Consider the following 25,840-nt stretch of genomic DNA (forward strand, 5'->3'; position numbering starts at 1 on the left):
GAGGACATACCAAACCACATGGATATGTAACAAAATAGCATCTTCAACCCACTGAAATAATCAATCATGTGCTCTAGTTTTTTGAATTTTTTTTCTGATACATAGTGCCACCCACAAGGATATGGTGCTTGGCTTAACAGAACTTCAAGCCTCTCCTGTTTAAGGCTTGCCTGAGAGAGTATTTCTGCTCATTTTGTTTTGTTCAACCCGAGAGGCTTTAAGCATGGGTTTTGCACTGGGGGTTTTATCACCGACAGTATTTTGAGACACACCTAATGTACTACTTAGCCATGAAAGCCAATTCAATGCTCTAACAAAATAAATATGACTAGCCCTTCTGTTTACATGTTCAGCAACGTGAGGAGGAACAAATCACATTAACTCTAAGCTAAATTTTAGCTTCACAGCCCAAAGCAGGCATGAGCTCCAGACCATGGGGAGCATGAGAACAATCAAAGCAGGAACATCCAAAGTTCCAAGAAATGGAAACCAACTCAATTTGCTTTGGAGAATCAGGGGACCACAGTTTTAGCTTCCCACAAGCCCTGATGACACATGACAGGCACTTCCCTCAGAGTGCTCCCGCAGCGAGCAGCAGCTCAGCCCTGGAGATGGTAGGACAGGGAAGCTCTTGAGACCCAATGCCAGAGCAGCAGGTGGGGGGGGGCATCATCTACCTGTAGGGTGCCACTGAACTGCATCTTCTTCTTCTCCAGCAGGGCCTGGGTTTTCCCCCAGCGCTGCTGTAACTGGCTGAGCTCCTCCTGGAGAGCAGCGCTGGTCTCGGGATCGGAGACTGTGCGCAGCTTCTCCCCGACATCGATGACCAAGGTGTACATGGCTTGCCACCTCTGAAGGATCACTGCCTTACTCTTGAAAAGACAAAAAAAAAATTAACTTTCTAAGTGGTTCTTAGAAAGTTACAGAAGTGCTTTACCAGTATTTCACTTGGGAAGATTACTCACAAGATGCTACTTTGTTAACATTCATGGAAGAGAAATCAATAGATCTTCTCCTACCTGCTTCTTTGATTTCAGAAAAATCGTATTTTCTCTGCTATTTTGATTTATAAAACTCTACAATACCATTTCCCAGACTGAATCTATATGGTAAAATATGGCAGCAGTCAAAAAAAGATGGAAATTCAGTTGTATGAGTTACTCAGAACAAAAAATACAATCTCAGTTCTGTGAGCAACTCTAGCATCGACATCTTAGGCTAATTTTTTCAGAGACAACAGCTCTGTTAATCATTACATACTCCAAGTGAAGTAAGCCATCAATAATAATTTGTCCATAACAAATTGATCTCTAACACAAGGAGATATAATCAGAGCTTCTTTCTGTAGAACAGCAGCAGGAGGAAAATGGCAATTTGGAGTAGGAGGGAGAAGACTTTTTGGCTTTTCTCCCTAAGGAAAAGCATAAGCACCAAGTTGTAAAATCTTCTAAAAATCACCTTTACACAGCAGGTAGAAATAAAGATGAAATAAATAGGGCAAGCACCAAATGGAATACTGGTAATATGTTAATCCATCAACACTAGGTATGTGGGTACACAGTATAAATCTTGGACTGTGAAAATGGCATTCAATAATATGATTTTAAAAGAAACCATCAAGTTCACTGCTTGTTTCTACCTTCCTATAAAACAAAGAGGTGCACAGTTAAATGGAAGACCGAAATATCCAAAATTAACAAAGGAAAATATTTTTTTCCACTGCATGTAGAATGCAGAACTTACTGTCCTGAAAACTGCTGACCAGGTCTGTGTATCCTGGAGTGAACAGACTCCCTTGCAAGTGTTTTATCCTTTATTTCTGGCATCTCCTGCCCATCCCTGCACACACAGGACCTATATGGCCTGTCTTACCACATAAGTACCTTCCTCCAGGCAAACTAAAAGGCCTGAATTCAGCAGTAATGTCAGTAAGATGCACACAGACCTCGGAGTTACCTGCTGGCTAGGGTGTCTGTGTCATCTTCTGGCACCCTGAATTTCCATTTTCATATCCATAAGATTTTTAAAGCACGCGAGGCTACTAAATGGCAATGCTGATCAAGCAGTTCTTGAGTATAATGAGCCTTTTGCAATGTCACTGTTTTGTTATCTGTGCTCAGCTTTAAGAAAAAAGTGTCAGCAACCATTTTTTCCCCAAGAAAGTGTGCTATTTTAAAGCTTTTTACCTTCCTGGACAGAAGCTGTTTCAGTCTGAGAGAAAAAAACCCACATATTTTAGATTTATAAGAAATAAACACTGTACCTTGAAATCGTGAATTACATTTCTAAGCTGGTAAAGGCTGTAACAGTCCTGGCTCTTCACAGCTGCAAGGAAGCTGTTTGTGTCATCCAGGAACCTGTTGAGGCTCTGCAGGGAACTCCTGAAGAGCTGCCACAGGCACACAAGTCCATCGATATCTTTCTTCCTCTGCTGAACCATCCGGATAACATTCTGCCACTGCTCTTTCAGCAACGTGAGCTTGGAAATAAACTCTGTCCTGAAAATTACAAGGGCTGTTAATTAATTTTGATCTCAAGGCTGCATATTACAGTAATTGTGATGGCTCTCCATTTGCAAAGTTGTTTTCCAATTATAATACCCAGCAATGCAAGGAAGCTCTTTGCAGCTGTAAGCTCAGCCCTGCTCTCTGTATTCTATCTTTTAAGCAATCCAAACAACATTTTACGTGATACAAAAAAGGGTAAGGCAGGTCAATCTTGCAACTGTGGTACAGTAACATACACAGTACAGCAATCAGACACAATATGCACTAAACACTTCTCTGAAGAACAAAAAGGTCAATGCAAGTGAGACAAGGTCACTGATTACGCTGCAAAATTGATCTGCACAATGGAAAACTGTGTATTTATTGAACCCATTTAAGTAGTTATTTTGTTGTCTTTTACAACATGGTCAGATGATCCAGCAGATCTGGCTAGTTGATTAAGGCAAACCCATCCTTCTCTGCAGGAGGCCATGGTCCCAGATTCACTCTTATACAAACCCCTGCCTTTGTGGGGGTAGTTCCAAGCCAAAAATCCAGCAGAGCAGCTTAGTTTAGCCCTACCCTCCCTGGCAGTTTTAAGCCAAGCTATGGATTTCATACTGCCATGTCTGAGGGGAGCACACACACTGTCCTGCCAAGTCTCTGGAAGCAGCCAGCTCTGGCAGGGAGGAGAATGTGTTCACCCCAAACACCTGACCCTCTGCTCACAAACATTACCTGCTGTTTCTCACGCTACATTGTTTAAGAGGAAAGTGTAAGATCATACTGATAAAAAACAGGTTTAGGCACCATATGTTTTGGGTTTCATGGCCAGTGGCTCAATGCCCTGCCACGTGTGCCAAGGGCAATGTGGATAGTCCACACCTCTGCACTCTGAGAAGCAGAGAGGTCCAGGAAGAGGGAAAGGATCCTTCATATGCAGCATCCTCATTATGCTCGGTGGGAAGGCAGCTTCTCAACCACAGGTACACAACAAAAGACTCCTGGTCAGGAGCAATTATTTTTGTTTTCAGCCCAGCCAGGTACAATCCCAAATGCAGTCTGGCCAAGGCACCTATGTTTCTCTCTCACTACACCTCCTCATGCTTTTGCAAAATATGGCAGGTGGTCATTTAAAGAGTGAACTCAGCCAAGAATTCGGGTTTATGTCCTTGTAAGAGCAAAGATTCAATTCTGATTCCAAGGAAGACAACATATTCACTGAACTACCAAGATCTTAAGGAGAAAATCAAATAAAGTACCTTTTCTCTCCTTCTCCTGATTCCAAGGAGAGTAGAACTTTTTCTATGATAGAATTAAATGTCTGCTGATTTATGGAAATCTCAGTCTGCAGTATCTGAAAATACCAAGAGAACAAGTTTTAACTATTCAGTGAACAACTTTTGCTGATGAAAGCTGCTTCTGTTCCTCTAAAGCGACAGCATTTATTTAATTGTAAATGCTGAAAATTCTATTACTTTCCATTGCTAGTGCCAAATGCACCCTGGGAGTCCACACTTTTTGAATACCAGAAGGAATTAGCACATATGTGATAGCAGAACCCACCATGAGCTGGATGAGACAGATCTGAAACCTGAAGTTTTTTGACTCATTAATGAGAAATTCAATCTAGACAGAAGTCTTTAGAAAACATAAAAAGGCCACCATCTAAGGGTGAATTTACTCTTTATCACAATGAGCAACAGTTCATTCTATATGCTGTTTCATTACAATGAATGAATTGATTTGGAGAGGTCTAAGTAAAAAGAAAATAACTTTTTGTGGGCCCTAATGAACATCACTAACGTGCAGGGACTAAACACCCTGTGGGAATAGCCTCAGTACTTTGGGTAGTGTGAAGCTGTGGTTCATGGAATGAGGTTCACCTCAACAGCTCATGATGTTTTAGCATTTACCAAATAATTTTTCTTTTCTGTGTTTTGGTTATTTTTCCATTGCTAGCGTGCACTGTACCACCTCCTCTGAACGAATGTGAAGCACTGTCTCTTTAAAACAAACAGCAAGTGTTTGGGAAAATGCCAGCAAAGACAGATTTCCACCAAAATCTAGTACCTGGTCAAACCAGAAATTTGCTGCAAAAGCACTATTTTAAATGCATTTCTTCCAGAAACTGTTAAGATTGCTGCCAGGTCTCCAGCAAACTATCCAGTTAGTTGCCACAGGCTCCAGTGCTCTGGGACAGGCAGAGAAATACACCTCAGGGCTGGAGAAATTTAGGACTACCATGACACAACACTTGAAGATCTCTCCTGAAGGTCTGATCCCTGAAAAAAGGGATCTGTCCATTTTGGAAAAGGATTTTCATGTTTCAGAGTTTTACTCTTAATAGGCATTTCAAGAGTGAAATGCTCTGTAAAATCCTGCCCAGATCTAATTTCAAAATGCAGAGCATTTTCTAGTGATTTCCCCCTGCCTTCATCATTCAAGATGCTGCTTCCATTTTTAGAGTTAGCTTTACCTCATATACTCTCTGTTGCTCTTGCAGTTCTTCAAACCGCCCTGGAATATCAGTTTTTAAGGCTTCTTTCATTTTTTCTAGGAATTTCATCCACTTCTCACATTTCTGAAAGAATTTCTTCTCATCATTTTGAGTTCCCTCAAGCATACTGTAAAACAAAACAAATAACCAGAAACTGTTGTGATGATTGTTTTTCTGGGTATGTTTACAGATGGTCTAATGTGGTAGTTAATAACATTAACGTAGTGGGAGGTTTCACTTGGCACTTTGCTCCCTTTTTTCCCTATGAACATCCAGGTTCTTGCTTCAAGTGACTTGGAATACAAATAGCCACTGAAAAATCAAGTAAACTGAAAGGGCAGAATTCCACCTGGCAAGCCCCTGAGAAAGCTGAGAACAGACTGCAAGACTTCCAGTACTTTAACTTGGTTTTCAGTTTTCTCACAGAAAAGGAAATTATTACTAGTGATTTCTTTTGTTTGCCTTTCAGACCTGCAACATTCCAGAGCAGCTGCTGTTTTCTGACTCCACTGCCGAGTCAGGTTCTGCATTTTCTTCATGGTGAAGTCACTGAGTGGCAGCTTTATGCTTGCTTCATTCAAACTCTCTATGCTTGGAGAAAGTGCAGCAAGCTCCAGTGTCTGATTCTGGAAGTAAAGAAAAAATAAATTATTGCAAAAAAATACTGCCTTTCTTTCATGTCAGAGAAATATAGAAGCTTTTTCTCCAAAACACTAACATGAAAATCCCCAACATTCCTGTGTTAACTTCAAAAAAACACAGGAAACAAAAAAGTTGTCATTCTTTTACACAAGGCTCACTTTTCCAACAGTACTGAACAGATACTCAAGACCTGGTACTTCCAGACTTACTTTGTTCCCTAAATTAAGGGAAACAGGGTAGCTCCAGAGCAAAGCTGGGGAAAAAGATCTCCCATCACCCCCAAATCTGGGTGATTTTCCTCCCTTCCATGCAGGCATTTGGCCTGCAATGCAGATCTAGAGTTTCTAAACTTTTAAATCATTGCTTTTTGTGTTTTGGCTGAATAATAGTTACTCTGATGGAAGTGCTGCAAGTGTGACATTCAGGACACAAAGAGCACCTTGTAGTGGGGCAAGAGCTGAGTAGTATCTTTTTGTATTTGGGAATGCAAACATACCATGAGCAATTCTGAGTTGTCTCCTTCCTCTAGACAGAGACTATCAAAAGTGTCTGTGCAATTCTTGACACGACCCTCCAGTGTTTCAAGGCAGTTGTTGAAATCCTCCAGTTGTAGAAGATTGAACTGGGGTGAATATTGAAAATGTATGTTAATTATTATTTAATACACTTATTCAGTATAAGAAAAGGAGCAACAGGCAGTATTATCAGGAAAACAAACAGATGTTAAACCTAAATTCCAATGTATTTCTAACTCTCTATTGAACCTTTTTCCATTTTTCAACTGGACAGGGGAAAATTTAACCCAAAGGAGAGAGCAAGAAACAGAATCTCAAAATCCTGAGACAATTGTCTGAAAGGAATAGGGGTTTGTGATACCTTTTGTGGCTTTGTGCTGTTTAGCTTATTGTGGAATTGGAAAGTCAAAACTCAGCTATCAGAGGGGAGAAACTTGTGAAAATGAGCTTCCTTTGAAGTACACACAAGGCCTGCTCCCATGTCCCCACACAGCCAAGGCTGTGCAGCTTACATGAGCTCTGTGGAGAAATCAGTAGGGCTGGAATGCAACTTTCCTTTAGCAGAACAGCACTGGGAAAGCTTTTTCTTTCTTTCCAGAATTAAACTCCACATCTCTGAGAACTCTTACACAACAAAAGTTTTACAAGGGATGAATGGCAAAAGCTGGTGTGTGGAGAGAGATTACTGTGGTAATACTACAGGGTTACACCAGAGAAAATGACTACCCAGAAATGCATTTTCTCATGCAGCGTGAAGCTCACAGGGAATATGAGAAACCTGTTATCTTCACAAAGATTTCTGGCTTCCAGCCCTTAACTCTGCTGGTGGATGAAGTCACAAAATAGAGCTGGCTTCAAATTTCTTGATGAATTTGGGTTTACTTTAAAATAGAATAATTCATTGAAACCAGACTTTTTCCATAGGAACAGACTAATTCTACACCAGTAAATGTTCAGCAGTACATTTGCTTGGAAGTTTTCTCAGGAATACCTGTGCAGAGGAGAAGTCAATTCTTCACTCCTCTGAGCAGAGCTCCTGGATCCAGGTCTCTCCCCACTTGGCCTGAACAGGAATGTGAATCTGGTCCTCAGAATTACATCAAATGCCACAGTTTTCTGTTTGGTTTTAGGTTCACTACATGCACTCTTACCAAGGAAAACTGAAGGCCATATGTTTTGTTCAAGGCAGAGCTGAGAAAGTTTACAACTTACTTCAGTGTTAAAAAAATATAAATACTTTTCCTAATCTTTAATCATCTGAGGGTCCTGGGGATAATAGGCCCACTTACAAAGGCTGTTAAGAGCAACACAAGCAGGTAAGGGTGAAATCCTTCACCTGTCACTCTGGCTTCATGTATTATTTCTTTATATAGTTGATCATCCTGCTGAGTTTTATTTAATTGAAATTTCAATTCAAGAACTTTACTGTTCTGATGAACTATGTGGCTCACACAGGGCTCTAGTGAAGAAGCTACCCCACACTGACAGCTAATTTAATATTAAAAAAAACCCAAACAAACCTGAAGTTCATCCAACTTCCTCTGCAACATCTTTTCCAAATAGGTTGCTCTCTGGAATGGCTGCAGCTTCTCCATCAGAATAGCTTCAGCAGCTGTGCCAGCCTGCTGTTTTATCCTGTCAGCCTGCAAATAAATCTGGGTTCGGCATCCTGCTATGTTTTGAAGGCCACGCTGTAAATTCTGATGAGAGAAGGGGAAAGGAAAAAAAAAAGTCAGTAAATGAATCAGATCATCATTCATGTGCCACTTTCATTTGATATCTTTTGTTGCTGTAACTAAACTCTTTTTGTTGATCCCATCTGGGAGCCAAACTCAGCTATGGTGAAAGCTTCAGTCTTTTACTTGGAGGACAATGGGAATTGCATCCACTGAGTGCAGTGCTGGGAAAGGCACAGTTCAAAGTTCAATGGAACACCAGTGACTTCAGGCAGTGGGATACTACTGCTCCACAGGAAATGAGGGAGGGAAATCAGAATATCCCTCTCTACAAGACGTGTGTACACTAGCAGATGGAGGAACTGGCCCATGCTGCAAATGAGGAATGCTATTTAGTTACAAACATACCAGTACTTTGGATCCCTTAGTGACTGAGGACTATGGGTTTGGTTTTATTTTTTCCTCTTTACTAAGAAAGATGCTAAAAACTTATACTCTAAAGGCAGTACAAGAACAATTTTAGACTCATTCAATGTACTTGATTTTTTTTCTTTTTTTTGACAAGTGAAATTTACTTCTAGCCATGAAACCCCCTGAAATGAAGCCACTATGTACTGTCTTTTCTGAGACTAATGAGCTGTCTTCTGATCAATAGCAAAGAGCACACACATTTCTCTAAAAAGCAAAATGGCTCTTGCTTCTCGACCCCTTTGTTTGAAAGGATCATGTTATAAAATACCATTCCAGCTGTTTAATAACCCATTTGGATTTCTTATTCTCTATATAGGACTTTATTTTTATTTTTTGTGGTGACAAAAATCTATAAAACCATAATCTTTCCTGATATATAAAGAGGAAAAGATTAGAGGGATTAAAATACAATTTTGTAATGCACATGTATATTCAAAGACACATAACTCATATACCATTTCGCTGCTCTCCATTCTTTTAACTCACCCCTTAAAAAAACCCACAAGAAATTCCATGTGTTCTACCCACACACACCAGGACAGGATCTACAGTGCTAATGGCATTCAGGTGGCCATGCCTTCCTTAGTAGGTGTAACATTCTCCCCAAAAATTTCCAGAAAAGGAAATTCCTTTTTGCTGACATATTGGTGAATTTCTGTCACAGCCATTCGAAGAAAGTAAAAATGCTTTGGTCTAGGCTTTGCTGCTGTCAGATTTTTCTGACAAAGGAAGATATACATGAGTTCTCTTTCTTGTAATGTAAAGCTTCTTATTAGGCCACATGCAAAATGGAATACTCTGGACTTCTTCCAATCGTGGCTAGAGATTCATAAAGCAGGATGAATCACTGCTCTGTCCTAAGGATTATTATACTTCTTTATTGCAATCTGAAGAAACCAAAAATGTCAGAACCTAATGACAGCTTTGCTGCCTGAGAGAGTCCAATGTACCCTGTGGTCTCAACATGAGATCTCATTTGCCTAAAGTCAAAAGCATTTAGAATAATCTAATAAGCTCAGGAATCTGTGAACTCATCAGACCAGACCAAAACACAGTACCAAATCCAATTAAAAACATTTTGAAGGCTGTGGAGGACCTCAGGATTGTCCTGTGCTCAGGAAAACTGCTTTTTTTCCCCCAGCTATTGTTCTAGTAGATATTGTCCCTCCTCCCAAGCAATGCCCCATAAAGTAAATCGTTTTTCTTTCAGTGATTCCTTCTAACACAGGCCTGATTCTTTGGGTAGAGCAGAAAGGGGCAGGGATGGAATATGACTCCTTTCTGCTCTCTTCTCATCATATGCTAACTCTGGTTTGGCCTCAGGATCTGGTCAAAGTGTTCAAAGGAAATACAAAGGTGCCTATTCATGGAAGAAACCCACAGATTTTATCTTTTCCACTGACTGGACTGGTGGTGTTCTTTTGACTTGTTTCTCAAAAATAAATCTTGGTTTGTACTGGGCAGCAGAAACTTATTCATGTACCTTCATGTCCTGTATCCTCTGCTCCAGGGTTTCTATCATGTTCTCCTCTGGCACGGGAGCATCCAAGAGCTGAGCACACTGCTGGCTGTACTGCTGTAACTTGGCTGCTGTCTCAGTGCACAAAGCATCAAAGGGCTCCCAAAGCTGCAGAGCTGCCTGTGCTGCCCGCAGCTGATCTGTGATGTCTTCATTTACAGAGTTCCACCTGCCAAAATACCAAAAGATTAAGAGCATTTTCCTAGTAGGTTCTCCTCCAGAATATGATTTGTCATAGGATTCCTGTGGGAGTTGCTTTGCAGCCACACCCATGTTCCTGGAAAACCTGCTGCTATAGCACAGGGACTGTGCTACTGTGGGACCCATCAAACAAAAGGTATCCAGGTAAAAGGTCCAAGTTCCCCATCCCTGGAAGTGTTCAAGGATGGATGGGGCTTGGAGAAACCTGGTCTGGTGGAAGGTGTCCCTGCCCATGGCAGGGAGGTTGGAATGGGATGATCTTTAAGATCCCTTCCAACCTAAACCATTCCACGATTCTGTGATTTTACTCCTCACACTGCCCATGGCAGGGGGGGTGGAATGGGATGATCTTTAAGATCCCTTCCAACCTAAACCATTCCACGATTCTGTGATTTTACTCCTCACACAGGTGTTCTCAGACAGGTGAGTTGCATCAGTATAGATTTAAAAATCTGACAGATGTTCGAGTCCTGCCTCAAGAAGTTGGGTTTTTTAAATACTAATAACTGGGGTCTGTTTTTGCAGGCTTACCTAGTGTGTGCTTCTGTGCACTTCTGGTCAATAATCTCTGCAAAGGAGGGGGAGCAGTTCTTCTTCAGGTTACTGGCAGCAGCCTGGAGCTTGGCCCAACTTTCTTCACTGTTCTCTGATTCATCTTGAAGAGCCTGAAAATTGGATTGTTGCAATTAATTGTGGGAATAAAGGACCGAAGTGTAACTTCCCCTATAGATTGGTAGGGACAGGGCAGCAATAATGCCATACTTCTGCAGCATGGATTAAAATGTTTGCGGAAAATATAACACCTGTTCCTAAGAATTAGGAAGCTAAGAGAGGTGAAATGGTCCAAGTTAAAAAAAAAACAACACTCAGGAGACCTATTTTAAACTGAGATAATTTATTGGCTGTTAAAGAAAAAAAGCTCATTTAGCAAACCCACACCCTTGAATAAATGAATTTGCTAGAAACCAAAATGCTTTTATTTTAAGCCACTGTTTCTACTGGCAGTAAAGTTGGTTTGACACCTCCTGACTCAGCTGCATCTTCCCCCTCCTGATACAGGTAATTAATTACAGCATATCTGTGAACTGCTCCAGGTTCAAAGTAAACAGGGTGGTTGAAGGAAGGAGGTAAGAAGGTACCCAGTTCCTTTTAATTTATTACATGAGCCCAGGTGAGGGTGGAAAGCAATTGTGCAGGGTTTACTGCCAAGAGTCCCACACTCAGCATTCACAGCCTCAGTCTCTCCTGCCCCACTTCTGATATAACTCAAAAAAACCCTAAATCAGGCCTTATTTACAGGGAAACAGGGAGTGCTTGCACAGCCTTTCAACACTCATTTAAAGCCAGGTAAGGGGATTTTAGCCAGAGCTGTGAAATGTTCAGACTCAGGGCAAGCCTGACTGCCTACTCCAGATGCCCCACTTGGACTCTCTAACAGCCAAGCAGAGTAGCAGGATGATCCAGAGCATCTATGTCTGGCATTCTGACTCATTCAGAGGCTGTGCAGGAGACTCCAGCTCTCTGGAGGATGACAGAATAATTGAACTGGTGCTGGAGGAAGCAGAAATGCCAGGCTCAGCATCAATACAAGGTGCAAAGGAGTATGAGGACTTGGTGTGCTCTTTTCTTGAACCTTGGTATCTAAATTGCACTCATGCACTACATAAAATAAGAAGTCTAGAAGTACTCTTCAGTGCCTCTGGAGGTTAAAAAAAAATTAGTAATCCACTAACTTCAGTGTCATTATAATAAGGAAAAAGTTGCTCAGATAAATTTTTCTGGTTTTTTTTCAATGGAGTTTGTTTGCCTAAAGGCATAGAAGGAAGTACAGAAATAAGACAACTTTACCTGGAGAGTTTTGACCTGTTTTTTCAAAGCTTCCAATGAAGCTGCTTCCCCAGAAGGTTTGCACTGGTCTATGCAGTATGAATATCTTGTTGTCATCAAGCTGACTTCTGCATAAATTTCATCATATGCTGTCCACTGCTCCAGTATTGACTGCATTGAGGCCTTTAGCTGTGTAACCTGCAGACAAACCATTTTTATTAATATTTCTTGGGTAGTCCTGACATATAAATCACCTTTAAATTGACTTAAAAATCCAAACTCAATGCTCAATCCATGACAATCCGCAAGAATTTGCCAAGTTGGAGTATTTTCCTACTTGGTAAGAAATTGTGCAGGCTTCAAACAAAGCAGTACACCATATCTAGAGTGAAGTGTAAGAATTTGATGGAAATTAAAATTTCACTGGAGTTCAAGGTAGCACTATTCTGTCAGCCACAACACCAGAACACCCCAGGAAGTACTGAAATAATGAACTGCTTATTCCTTCCTGCCAAAATCAACCTGAAGTGGGAAGAAGTTGAGAGCCTTAATCTTCTTAGGAAGCAGATAGTTTGATCCAGAGATCAAGTTTCCTTTCAAGGACAATTTGAACAGAAATTGGTTTGAATGGAAGAAGACACTACCACAATACTCTGAGAGCTGTCATCCCTCTTATGCCATTGTGCTCTAATAATGCAGGCCCCCCTGGATCCCAGGCTAGCAACTTCAGGATTCTCATACAAAATTAAATGATGGATATCCCCTGTATTTTCTGTCTCTTTCATTATTACAGTTGTCTAATCTATGTGGGGCAGGCATGGCTTCCCTTTGCCACAGACTCCTAGACACTGAAAACACAAAACTGTCCTTGTTCAGCCATTTTTATCCTTCTGTTTCAGGGAAGTACATAAGGCATGTCCTGGGTTAGACAAAACATTCATCTAGTTCAGTACCTATTTTCAGTCATGCTTGGAAAAAAAGCATGAAAACCAGGCAGACAAACAACCATGTCTCCACGAGACCTGAAAAAAGCCAGATGCCAGATTTCAGTTCTGGCTATGCAGCCACACAATGGAAGATGAAAAAATTTCCACACCATAGTTCACCCTAAACAGACTGCATAGATAATTTTATCCTAGTATCCTAGTTTCAAGCACACACAGGCTGGTGGATTAATCATCCCTATTCTCTTTTGAATCATGGTTATAGGTGGGAGGAATCTCTAATTGCTTTTTGTAGCCTGTAGCTAATTACTGCCCACACAAGGAAGATGGAAAGACATCATTCCCAGGAAATGTCTCTGGGCCACAGACTCACAGGCTTGAGCTCAACCTACAGACAATTTAATCAAGGTATTACATCTCCTTAGCCCTGTATTAGAAATCTCTGCCTGGCTCTGATGTGAGCAGTCACCCGTGGGAAGGAGTCTGCACTCGCTGTTTCACTGCACACACAGACAGCTCAGCTCCAAGAACATCCTGCAGTTTGCAAGTTTGGTAGTTAAGTCATAAAATTCCTAAAATTAACATGACCCATGGTGACTGTAAGAAGAAAAAAGCACCAGGCTGTCAATCCTGCCTATTTCTATCCCCAGCTAGACATCAGAAGGAAAAACTTCCATCTTGAACATAGACATAAATTTCCCTGCTTTCTTGGTAAGAAACAATCACATCCTTTCTGCTGAAACCTAAACCAAGAAGCAGCAGATCAAAACTGGATCCACACCTCCTGTGGAAGAGTTCAAGCAAAAGGCTTCAGGTTTCACAAAGTTCTGAGGAAAAAAGGCAAGGAATTTATAACAAAAAGTGCAAAGCAATCTTAACTAGAAACACAATCACTCCATCACGCATAATTCTCTACCGTACATGGCTATTTATTATCACAAATTTAAATCTATAAATGTACTCATTATTATCTCTCCTGCACCTATCAATTACATCCACATAAAAAAAAGATCAGCTCCAAGGATAAAGATATTATAACTATAAATACAAACTTCTGGGGAGTCAGTTTGCATGGGAAACCAATCTGCCAGACTCTCCTTGAAGCAACTGGAAACTACATAGGATCTGGAGATGGCAAAAGCCATCCCAGTGTGTGGATGAAAGAGTAACTGGGAGGTGGAAAAGCTGTAGTGAGAACAGGGCCAGAGGAGGCAGCTTCTACCAGTTGCACTACAGGGGAGAAAGAGCAGGGTGATCAAGTAAGAGAGTTTAAGGTCTCCATTTTCAGCCTGACAGAAAAATAGCAGTGCTATTTCTTTATTTTCTTAAACTGCAGATGGGGATCTGTTCCTCCTCCCTTTGTACTCAAACTGCTTCAAGATCAGACCAATTTTTATCTCCCAACTTTGGATATACATTAATTCACATTACAGTAAATTACCTTCTTAGGAAGGTAAAGAGTAAGGAATACCTTGCACTTTTTTTGTACCAGCTCCTGCCATCCTAGGAAGATTAATAACACCGGTGGTCAGAACATGTAGTGGAGGAAACCTGAACACAAGCAAGGCTTTTACCTGGTTTACAATGCTGTCCTTCATTTCACACAGCTCAGCTATCCTGAGAGACTGAGCTTCTGGGCTTTGTTCTGCACTACCATTCAAAGCCAGACCCTGTTTGAGCTCATCAAGAGTTTTGGATTTAGCTGTAAGTTGATTTTCTAGCTCCTAAATAATGGGAAAAAAAAAAAGAAGATAAATAAGATCTTTTAATGAGACCATAGAAAAAAAACTTCTGTATGAAGAGCTTAGATAAACATTCCTTTTTTAAAACCAATTTTGCGTAATTCTTCAGTCAGGCAAGGGTTAAATGTGAACTGGTTTTGCAATGGGCAAGTCCCTGACATCCTAACAACTTCTAGGAAGTTATTTTCAGTTTGTCCCTTTACTCAGAGGGACTCCCATTGGAGAAATTCCAGTCAAATAAATTCCAGTGAAATCAAGTGAGAACAATCTCTAATGAATGGAGATACCTGGGAGAATAACTCCCTCCCCAACACGACCAGCAAGATTATCAGATAGCCTTGACGTGCTGGGGAAAGCTCAGCAGGGAGTTCGTCACAACGCGAGGAACTACCGATGTTATGGATACAATGATAATGGCCACAATGGGCCATGACATTTTCCTATAATGCTACACTTAAAGCCATGACCTTTTTTCACCTCTCACTGACCACCCCCAAAACATTTTCAAATTTGGACCTCATTTTTATTGACAAAATGAATTTTAATGAAACATTTTAGCCAACTGTATCCTAGCACTGTGTGTTGCTGTGAGCAGGTGAGTGTTTAGTCCAAGCTACCCTTGTGTCTTTTTTCCATTCTGGCCCCTCCACACATTTCAGAGACACAAGTAACTCAGTGTGTAACAGAGCACTCCAGACAATAAAAGCAGTCTGCTACAAGAGAGAGATGTAACCATGGCAATGAAAGAACAAATATTCCACGTTAAAAAAATAGAGAGGGAACACTGTACTGAATGAAAACAGCAGACTGTCAGAGTAACAGGAACCAATTATTAGCTGGCTGCCACCTGTATTAATTGTGAGGGATCTGATGCCTAGAAAAACACAACAAAGCCCACCCAGATCCTTGAGGCTGCTGCAGACAGACTACACTACAATTTAGGGTACAAGTAGAGAGGGTTGCTGTTTCTCCAAATGGGACTGAGTAGTTTCCATGACACTTCCATCACAGAGCTCTTCAAACTAATGGGATTGATAGCTTCTGCCATGGCTGTGCTGAACTAAGAACTACTTCTCTTGAAGTATCTCAGAATACAATATTGCTACACAACAATATTGATGCACAACACTCCAAATACCATGAAGCAACAGCAGATGGATCTTCAACTGGTGAAAAAAAAAACCCACAGAATAGCCACTCATATTAAAAGTGGCTCTGACTCTTTATCACCTGAATGCAACATGATTTAATTAAAACAACATTGTAGAACTCTTCTGGGAAATGGCAACTTCCTTTACACTTCTTTCTGTTAAAATCTGTGCAGTTCCTTAGTCTGGATTCAGCAAAGTGTGCTAAATAGGGTTTTTACAATGGCATCACTGATGTAAGGCTTTACCTTGCAATCATCCAAGGTGTTCTGTGCAGAGATCAGACTCGCTGGGGTCCGTAAGGATCTCAATCGATCACTCTGAGCTTCCAGCCAGTTGCGCAGAGTCTGGGCTTTGTTCTCATTCTCAGTAATATCCTCCAAAATGTGCTCCAGGTCTTGTATCTGAAAGTCACAAAACTTACTTAAATCTATGGGTGGGCAGAAACAGGGCTTCGCCTTCCATGACAAAATTTGAGATTACAAAATCTACACTGAAAATACTCTTTAGAGAAAATATTTTGAAAGGAAAACCTAGAAAGTTTTGCAGACTCTTTAGGATCTGACCTTTTCCCTGGGAAGAAACAAGGCACTGTGTGTTCTGGAGCTGGGAGACATGACAAGTTGGGGGACCCTGGGCTACGTGGACAGATTCACATGGAGTCTGAAAATCTCATTCTCACTAAAACCCATCAACAAGGCTACTAAGATGAAGGGAACCTCAAGTCTCCTATCTTCAATCTCAGCCCTGTGGATCCATTAAATCCTAGAGCGCAATTTCATGAAAATGGTTAGAGAGGATAACTTCTAGCCTGAGGAAACTGAAATTTCATCATGAAAATTTTCAGCTGTGCTGGAAATGAAATTTCCACTTGAAAATATTTCTGGAAGAAAAGTTCACAGTCTTCTGTAGATAGAATGCAAGATGTCAGGCAGAGGTTGCAATCTCTGTACAGTTCACGTCTGTGTGCCTGCTTCTTTACTTGTGGGGTTGTCAGCGTTTCTTCGCGCTTGACAGGGTTTCTGAACTAAAAAATACTGGGAATTTTCCACCTGACCAGCAGTGCTTGTATCTGGATTCAGAGGGGGCAGCTTCTCCCAAAGCTGTATAAATTGAGACACAGAGATAAAAGAGGAATGTGTTGGTAGAGGGGATTCTAAGCTTCCCATCGTCTTTTCCATATCATGAGTCACACCAGCTTTTCTGGGCATTGGGGCACATAAGCAGCAGCATCTAATTCTGGATGCATGGATTATTTCTAGCCTCACTAGAATAGAATAATTCTGAGGCACTGCCTGAAACAGATTTTCTCCAGAGAAACAGATTACGTGCTGATAGGAAAATTCTGCATGTAGACTGACCTTCAAAGCACTTCATTGGGAAAGCACATTTAACAACTGTAGGAGGAGGACACCAACACAGAGTAACCCATTTCCAGTGACCCAGGAGGGCTGGAGCAGGGCTGGGAACTGACCCCTGCTACATCTTGTCCAGGAGGCTCGTATGTGCCCATCTGAATGCAGCTGTCAACACTACTTACTTAGTAATCACTGTTTTCACAAATCCAACTGCTACAACAGGAAAACTGCTGGTAGCTTAATATATCCCTGATACAGAGCAGTGGCACAGGCAAGATCAGAGCTGTAAGAGAGAAAGCCATGGGAACTTAACCCAACCTTTCTGTTGAGGGATGCCTGCAGCCTGTGCCACCGCAGGTTCATCTCGCCCAGGCACTCAGCAAACTCTGTCCTTTCGTAGCGCTTGCTCTCCACGTCACAGGTGCTCATCTGCAGCAGGGACTGGTTAACAAAATCTACCATCCATTGCTTAAAGTTCATTTCCATCATGTATTCCTGCAGGGGGAAAAAAAGAGGAAGAACAAAAATGTAAACCAATCAGTTTTGAAGTTTCATTCTGATCGGTTCTGATGATGCTTCAGGGTGTGGCTATGGGACATTGATGACTTTCTTTGAACCATGACCTAAAATATTTTTCTGAAAGAGACCTGGCTGTAGGAATACTTCTCAAATTTTACTGTTTTGTATTTGTGTAGCTGTTGTCATCCACTGAAATTTCTGCAGAAAATCTCTATCATTACATGGGTAGTTCAAGGTAAAAACAGGCTAGTGATGGAGCAGGGAATAAAATCCAGGGGTACCAGACCCTGCCCTTAATCCATTGGACAAAACCATCACGTTGCCATGGGCCCAGATTAGGCTAAGACTAAGGTTTTGCCACACTCCTGCAACTCATAGGCAAATGCAGTAAGAAACTCTACTCCTGTTAACAAAATAGCTGGTATCAGAACAGAGTATCAGAATATCTGGGAGGAAAAGGTGTCCTCTAGCACCAGCCTCTCTTGCCCAGGGAGATGAGTGAGAAACTACACATATAAGGGAATGACTTTTTATTTCAGAGGGTATTAGGAGAAGAGAGTAGGAAAGGGCTCCTTATTTATCTAGTAGTGCCTGGGAAAGCCACAAGGGAATACCACAGTAGAGGTAGTGAAGCCATAGCTGCTTCCCTCTAGGAATTTGTGACCCTCATCCCAGCTTTCTTCTCAGCACACACAACCACACTTGCTGACAAGTGCGAAAGATAAACCTACAAACTCACCTCTAAATATCCAAAGTGTTAAAAACAGCAACTCATCTACAGGTCCCAACTGCCAAATCCAAATGATACAGACCAAAATGTTATATATGTGCTATACCAAGGCACTTGGAAAGAAATGTTTGCATTTCTTATGTGCAGCACCAAAGTGCCTGTGAGCTGCAGCTGCAGACTGAGAACTGTCAGCCTGTGTGAGCCCCGAGCAGGGCTTGGCAGCTCTGCAGGGGCAGAGCAAAATATGGCTCTGTGGGGATTCACGCCCAGAGGCTGGGCTCCCTGGCATCTCTGGAGTACACAGCTTGAATCCTTCCTGTGGCTGGAGCAATCAGCCTCTGCCACTGGTGCTCTGACATCTGAACAGCACCAGGAGTCTGCTGCAGCCTCGCTCTCTGCAGGATGTTCATCTTGTCCCTCTTTCCTAGCAGGTTATTTCTTTTGATGACACATAGTATTCAAACCCCCTGTTCTCTAGTTAAATGGATTCTGGTTATGGAGCTCCATTAGGAGGTATTCCTTGTTAAAAAGATAGACTAGAACACAGCACAAACACGGTCTGTCTTCCTAAGGAAGCAAAGCTTTCCTGCTCGTCACATTTTATAATCTAAATGCAGGAGAGAGAACAAGTGAGACAGATGGGACAGCATGAGAAAAGGAGATTACAGCCCAGCAGGCAGTAGCTGTATTGCAGAACAGGCAGTGGTCTGTGTGTCATGGAAGCATAAGGTTTTATAAAGGAGGATGTTACAACATGTTTCAGACTGAGAAACCCTCTAGAGAGCAAAGGGAAGGACATGACAGTGCCTGTAGGCTGCTTCCATCCTTTTTACAGCAAGCCTGGACTTACAGTTTCCCATTTACCTTGTACTTCTGAAGGTGGCTCTTGACTTGGGCAGCACTGCATTGTGAATTTATTGGCTCCTCACATGCCTGCTGTTGTTCCACATGGTCCAGCCAGGTCATTAGCTCAGCAATAGCTTCCCGTGATGAAAGCTTTTCCATCTGAAGCTGAGGTAAAGCATATAATGAATCCTCTACATTCTGCTTGTTAGAAATACCAAGGAAAATGACATTTCTATTTTTGGAAAGGCTCAGGCACTATAATCGCATTACTGGGGCATGAACTTGAAAGTGAGCCCTGTGCTCCAGAGGGGCAAATGACTTCAGTTCTAGAATTCATGAATCTGAAATAAAATTCTTTCTAATTGTAACAGACATTCATGCAAAACTGTAAAGATAATAAATATATGTAAAACAGCCCAGGAAGAACACAGCAATACTTAAACTGCAGTACAATACTGGGGTTATTCTGAAAGCAAGGCACAGCTAATTCAGAAAAAGGCAACTGAATCCCAGCAGCAACATTTTAACATAATTATTTAGCTTGAACTGAGAGATGGCAGCAGAGTCTCTCACTCACCTGGTGCAGCTTTTCTTGGATGGTTGGGAGCTGTGTAATCAGTTCTCCCCATTCTTGCTCAAACTTTACCAAAGATGACCTAAGTGCTACAATATCAGCTTGCTTCACATGGAGGAGCTGGCTGGCAGTGCTCACCACTGATGACTTCAGGGAAGATTTTTCATCAACTTCCTTAGAAAATGTCTGAGGTGCACAGGAGAAATTTAAGAGAGGGTAAATATTTATATATCTATTGAAATGAAGACAAACCACTTTTTCACAGGATGAAATGCCTCAACAAACAGATTTTATCAAGATGGCAAAGTTCCGAAAACCTGAGCTCAACATGTTCTGGCAGATAAAGCATTTTTTTGCCCACCTTGATATACAGTGCTGAATGCCACCTTTTGTTCCCACAGAGGCTGAGAATATCCTGATCCCCACTTCACCCAGAGGTCCAGGGAGCAACCACAGTCCTCATACCTCTGGCCAGCTCACATCTACCGAGTCGAACCTTCATGACGCTTTGCTTTCCCCCTGCGCACTGTTCCTTCTGTCTGGCCTCACACTGGGGCCGAACCTCCTGGCCTGTCATCCAAGTGGAGCAGGCAGAGACATGAAATGCAATCCAGCATGTTTCTCTTTCCTGACTTTGGCTGATCACCTTCACCCCTGTACCCTGAGCCCACACTCCAGGTTCAGTTGTTAAGTGGCTTTGGGGCACACAGCCATTCAGTGCTGTATTATGTGGGTGGCTCATGGTCATGGCAAACACAAAAAAACCCTCTCAAAAGGGTCATTTTCACCAGAATTCACCAGAATTCATTCAGAATGTCTTATCTAAACCTGGCAGCAGAAATGACTTACAAACAAGCTGCTGATGTTGTCCCTGATGGTGGGAAGATCTTGTGACACATTGAGAGACTGCTCCTTCCAAAAATTCATTCTCTGCTGAGCAGAATCCAACCATTTCATTAACTCCTCTGAGTCTCTATTGTAGCTACAAGGAGGAAAAAAACCACAAAATCACACATGTAGTTGAGGCCAGGAGACATTTGCTCTCCACGTTGTCTTCCCTGTGAGAAGGCATGTGCTATTCTGGCACCTCTGCTGCTGCATAACCCTGCAGAAGCATGGCTTCAGCTGTCATCTACAAAAAAATCACAAACTAATCTCTAGCTGGTACTTCAAATTGGTTTTGTGTGTTAGACCCACCTGACCAAGAGTTTCAGTAACGTTTGAAGTCGGTGTAGTTCATGGCCAACTTTTTTGGTTAAAGACAACCACTGCTCTTCCAGCTTCCCAATCTGGCTTCTTATTTCTGGACAGCTCACAGCAGTCAGCAATTTCTTTCCTTCTTTCACCATCTGGTACAGCCTGGCATGCTTTTCATCAACACTGCTTTTGATTTTCTGTCAGAATATGGGAAGTTTGCAAAACAGTAACATTTTAAAGACAGAAAACACAACTAGAAAAACACATATCACTGGTTGTAACTTCTTAATCTCACATTTCCTCTGTAATGTATTTTATTTTCCAAACGATAGGAATCTGTAATTCATTACATGCAAAAGGGACACAGGTTTTTGTGGGTTTGTTTGAGTTTTTTTGTTTGTTTGCTTCCTCTGGGTAGATCAAGACAAATCTCGATGTATTTTCATACATTATCAGAATGACTGTGTTATGATTTGATGGGCTTTTCTGACACCTGAAGACCTCAGGCAATGGACACTATCAGATCTAGCTGCACTGTCCTAACATATGACCGTTCCCACCATAAAATTATGGTCTTCCCTTGCTCCTTTTGAAAGTGACTGTTCCTCCTTCAGGCTCTATCCTATTTAAAAAAAAAAGCTACCACTGTTTTGAAGGAAAGTGCTGGGATAATTATTGAATAATGGTGGCAGGGAGGAATGAAGAGTGGACAGTGAAGTCATTACGTAAAAAACAAAGGTCTGGGGGTATTTCTCTCACTGGAATTAAGCCCTGGAGAATTTTATTCTGCTCTGTTGTTGAAACTGTGAAGCTCCACAGCTTCACCCTCCACCAAACATCTTCTACAGCCTTATGACTTTATTTCTGAAGTCTTTGAAGACAAATAAAGACTTAAGAATGAAGAGCTAGTTAAGAACTTAAAAAGCCAAAGAAAAACAGGCAACTTCACATCAGTGGCTGTGCACACCTTGCATGTCTCCTGCCTCAGTGCAACAAGTGTCAAAAGCACCTGAGGGCCACCATGACTGTAAACATCTATTGTTGATTTATTACAAGGCTTTACTGTAGCTCAGAATTTTCTGGGCATGCCCAGTGATGTCTTTCCTGCAGTCAACTAGATTAAATCACTACAGTCCTTTTTTCCTTCATTAAACATTCATTAATCATTTATTAAACACTCATTAATTTGCTTTTATTAAACACTTATTAATTCAAAATTTTCTAACAGAGTGTGTCCTCTGAAGACTGAGAAAGGTCAAACCTGTGAGGAATGCAGAGCAGTCTCTGAAAATACATCAGCAAGGTTACTGAAAACTATTTCTTCTTAATTTTATAAAACAACCATAAAGGCTGCTTTCATATCCTTATATTTACATGTGTTTAAAAAATGGTTAAAATATTTCCAGCTGGGGCCGAGGTGCCAAATAAAGATGTAGCTCTGTCATCAGAGATGCAGCTCTGTCATCAGAGATGCAGCTGCAACCAGTGCTGCAATAAGGGCTCAAATATTTGGTATTTTCAGATATCTGAAAGCAGTACGTTGATTCTCCTTTTCCATAGGTTTTACACCATGGCATGAAAATAATTTCTGAATTACAGAGAAGGGGCACTGTGCTCACTCCAAGGCCCCTGCTGTTCTTGGGATTCATGGAGCCTGCACAACATCCATCTTATCCCAAATACTTTCACTGGAAGATTGAGTTATAAAGTAGTTGTAGTCATTACTCCCACTAAAATGGACTTGTAGCCCCTGGCTGAAATTAGCAGCCCAATCTTATCCTACTTTTCAAAGCCTGTTTTGAGCTTGTATCCACACACAGCTGAGGAGACAAAGGAAACAGTGCCCTGCAGATCACCTCCTCATATACTAATTAATACTTTTGCTGGTTCTACTGGTCCACAAAGAAAAGCAGTGACAAACACATAAATACCTCTAGGAGTGCAATCCTTTCCATTAATCTTTCTTCAGTTTCTTCAACCAAATTGACAGAAGGCAACGCAGAGGCAAGTGCCTCTAACTCATTGAAAACTAGGCACTGCTCATCAAATACCATCCAATCCTAAAAAATACATTGAATTGTTAACACAGCATGCATTCATCTGCATTTTAATACACCAGACTCAGGCCTTAATGCCTTCTCTAGCATCAGCAGCTCTGCTTTAATGAAACATAACACAAAAATAGGTGAATAATATGTAAATATTGAAGTAAGACATGATTTTACCACAGATGAATTAATTATTCATTCTCCAATATCTTCAAGGATTCTTATTTTAAAGTGGTGTGCTCAATTTTTGTTCTCTAGGGATATTCTGAGATTATTTGTTAATTTTTTTAAGTTTTATTTTAAAGTGGTGCTGGTATTTTTCTGCCTTAAAGGGCTCTTCTGTCAGTCCAGGCACTAAAAGTCACTGCAAGAAGTCCTAAAGTGTTGAAATGAAATCACTTTCAGAGATTTTCAAGAAGAAAGTTGGTTTACTGACACACATAGAATAAGTAATAAATAGACTGTTGCTGTCCAGTGGAAACAGGAAAGGACACCGACTAGCCAAAGAATCACAGGTGGGACAAGAGCTGCCCTAGATGCAACTTTTCTCCTTCCCTCCAGCTTTTTTACTCTTGGGTGTCTTTTGACTTATTACCTTTAACAGGCTCTCTAAGTGTATACCATACTGGCAGGCCTTCTGCTCCAGCAATTTGACTTCATTCACCAGCTCTCTCCAGAATTCCTCTCTCTTTTGCAGGACAGCAGGACTCACTCTCTTGGAAAACGCTTCCATGTAAGCCATGCGTGTCATGAGGTTGCAGAAAAAGTCCTAAAAAAACCCCAAGTTAAAGCACAGTTCATTGTCAGCTCTAAGAGAGATCACACTCCCACAAGCAGGGGAAGATGGAGAAGACTCACTGAGAAGCCAGTTTCAGAGTCTCTCAAGGTTGCAGTCAGGAGACTTCTACGCAAATTCTGCATCCCACCAATATGGGCAGTTACTGATTATTTTACATTTAGTCAGAATCAGTTGCATTCAATGTTCTCATTTTGAAAGAGAAAGATCTACATTAATACCTTCAAATTGTATGACATTATATGGATGTTGTAGGAAAATGATGGAAGAAAGAGTCTAGCTATAAATAAATCCATAGTTTAGCATGAGGTAGTTATCACCAGACAGTCATTATCCAGTTTGTTTCACCTGGGTGCCAGGGGACACCAAGGAGTTCTAAGGCTTAAGTAGTAAGCAGGACACCATAATCCTTTGGGATATCTATAAGAAGGATGTGTTTTTCTGACACATCAATGTGTTCTGAGGTAAACAGAAGTAGCAATTTATCACCAAAACCGGTACTATTTTGGTCTGCTGAAAAACTTGGCTTTGTTTCCTGCTCATACTCCAGCCCCTCCCCTTTGCTATGATCCAGTCACTCTCCTCCATTACACTGGAGAGAAACCAGCCACAGAAAACAGTGCTCCTTGCTATGCTGACCTGAGCAGTGCTGTGATAAACAACTTATACCTTGTAATTTTTCAGGTGAGACTGCAGAGCTGCTCTGCTTTTTGTTAGTTGCTTTGGATCTTGTGCCATCTTCTCTCTTCCAACAGCTACCAGCTCTGCAAACCCACGAAGCAAGTCCTCATAGTGGCTTTCACTGATGGAAGGGGAGTTCAGCTCCACATACTTGGCTTTCAGGATCCCCCACATGTCATCCAGAACATCCTACAATGCAAATGCAGTTTAGTGATTCGTGAAGGACAGAAATGAATCCCACAAACCCAGAGAAGACAAAATAATCCTCAGCCTTTTGACGCTGAAAATGCATGTCTTAGAAGAATCAAACCTTGCTGAGTAAGTCAAAACTGTGCTCTTACCTCTAATTTATAAGCTTCCTGGATTAAGGTGATAGGTAACTGCAATCTTTCTCCATGGCCTCTCAATTTTGCTACTTGGTGTTCAAAGTTTTGCAGCTCCACAGCACAGGCATCAATTTTCTGAATGAAGGACAAAATAAGCCATTAGGAAGAGTTCCATTCCATTAAACTTTTCATTATCACTGGTAGTGCAGTGCATCCAATGCCTGGATCTCTCCCGTGCTAGCACTTCAGGAAATCCAATGAGTTTACAAACTAAATGGACAAAACAGTTCATGGCATAACTTACTGTGTTCACACAGCACAGCCATGAAGGGAATTCAGGTCTTGTGAATCTCAGGACAACATTCAACATGCCTTTCCATCTACTAATTCAAGAGCAGCCAATAAAAGGAATCATGGACTCAGAAAACACAGCTTTTTATTATGATTCAGAAATACTCAGGGAAGGAGACAGGATCCCTCTGAAGGAAGGAAAGCTATGTACTTCTGGCATTCCTTTTCCAAGAGTGGTTACCTGACAGAATACACCCAGTCCTTGCTAGGGAATTCAGCAGGGAACACAGCTCTCAGTCTGGCAGAAAATTATGCCTCTAAGCAAGGTTATGAGCCTTGCTGTACCAAAAAAGCTTCAGAACACCCTCCTCGCTTTGGTAATAAGAAGGTAAATGGCCAATGACCATTCTGGGGAGGGTATGCAGTCTGTTAATTTTTAATTTTCTGCTAATCCCAATAAAGGTCAACGAAAATAGCTTAACTGGTCAAATTCCATATGATAAAGTGCTCATAAATGCTGCATGAGAAAATACAAATACAAGAGTCCTGTTCCCACAAAGAAAAGGTAGTTTGGCATAAGAAAAGGCATAACATGTGTAGCTCTTTTTCTTCCCTGCCATAGCGTGAGGTGTATTTGCTCCGGGAGGTTGTGGAGAGACTAGTTCCTCCACTCCAACCACTAAAATGTCTGCAATTAGGTCTGAGTATGGATTGGGGTGTAGTAAAAAAAAAAAAAAAAAAAAAAAAAAAAAAAAAAGGGGGGGGGGGGAAAACAACAAAAAACCAACCCCCTCCTTTCCCCC

General features: G+C 41.4%; 1 protein-coding gene across 1 annotated transcript in view; it reads right to left on the reverse strand.

The window, feature by feature from the left end:
- Positions 1 to 25,840, reverse strand: part of SYNE2 (spectrin repeat containing nuclear envelope protein 2) — a 170,785-nt gene that overhangs the window by 38,146 nt on the left and 106,799 nt on the right. Inside the window, 21 exon segments of the mRNA XM_017738829.1 lie at positions 678 to 872; positions 2,264 to 2,498; positions 3,749 to 3,843; positions 4,966 to 5,113; positions 5,458 to 5,612; positions 6,125 to 6,250; positions 7,664 to 7,843; positions 9,774 to 9,978; positions 10,542 to 10,675; positions 11,859 to 12,035; positions 14,356 to 14,505; positions 15,920 to 16,075; positions 17,348 to 17,524; positions 19,143 to 19,289; positions 19,702 to 19,884; positions 20,548 to 20,680; positions 20,896 to 21,092; positions 22,827 to 22,955; positions 23,539 to 23,712; positions 24,409 to 24,609; positions 24,762 to 24,881. Coding sequence (XP_017594318.1) covers positions 678 to 872; positions 2,264 to 2,498; positions 3,749 to 3,843; positions 4,966 to 5,113; positions 5,458 to 5,612; positions 6,125 to 6,250; positions 7,664 to 7,843; positions 9,774 to 9,978; positions 10,542 to 10,675; positions 11,859 to 12,035; positions 14,356 to 14,505; positions 15,920 to 16,075; positions 17,348 to 17,524; positions 19,143 to 19,289; positions 19,702 to 19,884; positions 20,548 to 20,680; positions 20,896 to 21,092; positions 22,827 to 22,955; positions 23,539 to 23,712; positions 24,409 to 24,609; positions 24,762 to 24,881 — 3,417 coding nt within the window.

Source organism: Corvus brachyrhynchos, unplaced genomic scaffold, assembly GCF_000691975.1.
Source record: "Corvus brachyrhynchos isolate BGI_N302 unplaced genomic scaffold, ASM69197v1 scaffold245, whole genome shotgun sequence".
Taxonomy (NCBI): Eukaryota; Metazoa; Chordata; class Aves; order Passeriformes; family Corvidae; genus Corvus; species Corvus brachyrhynchos.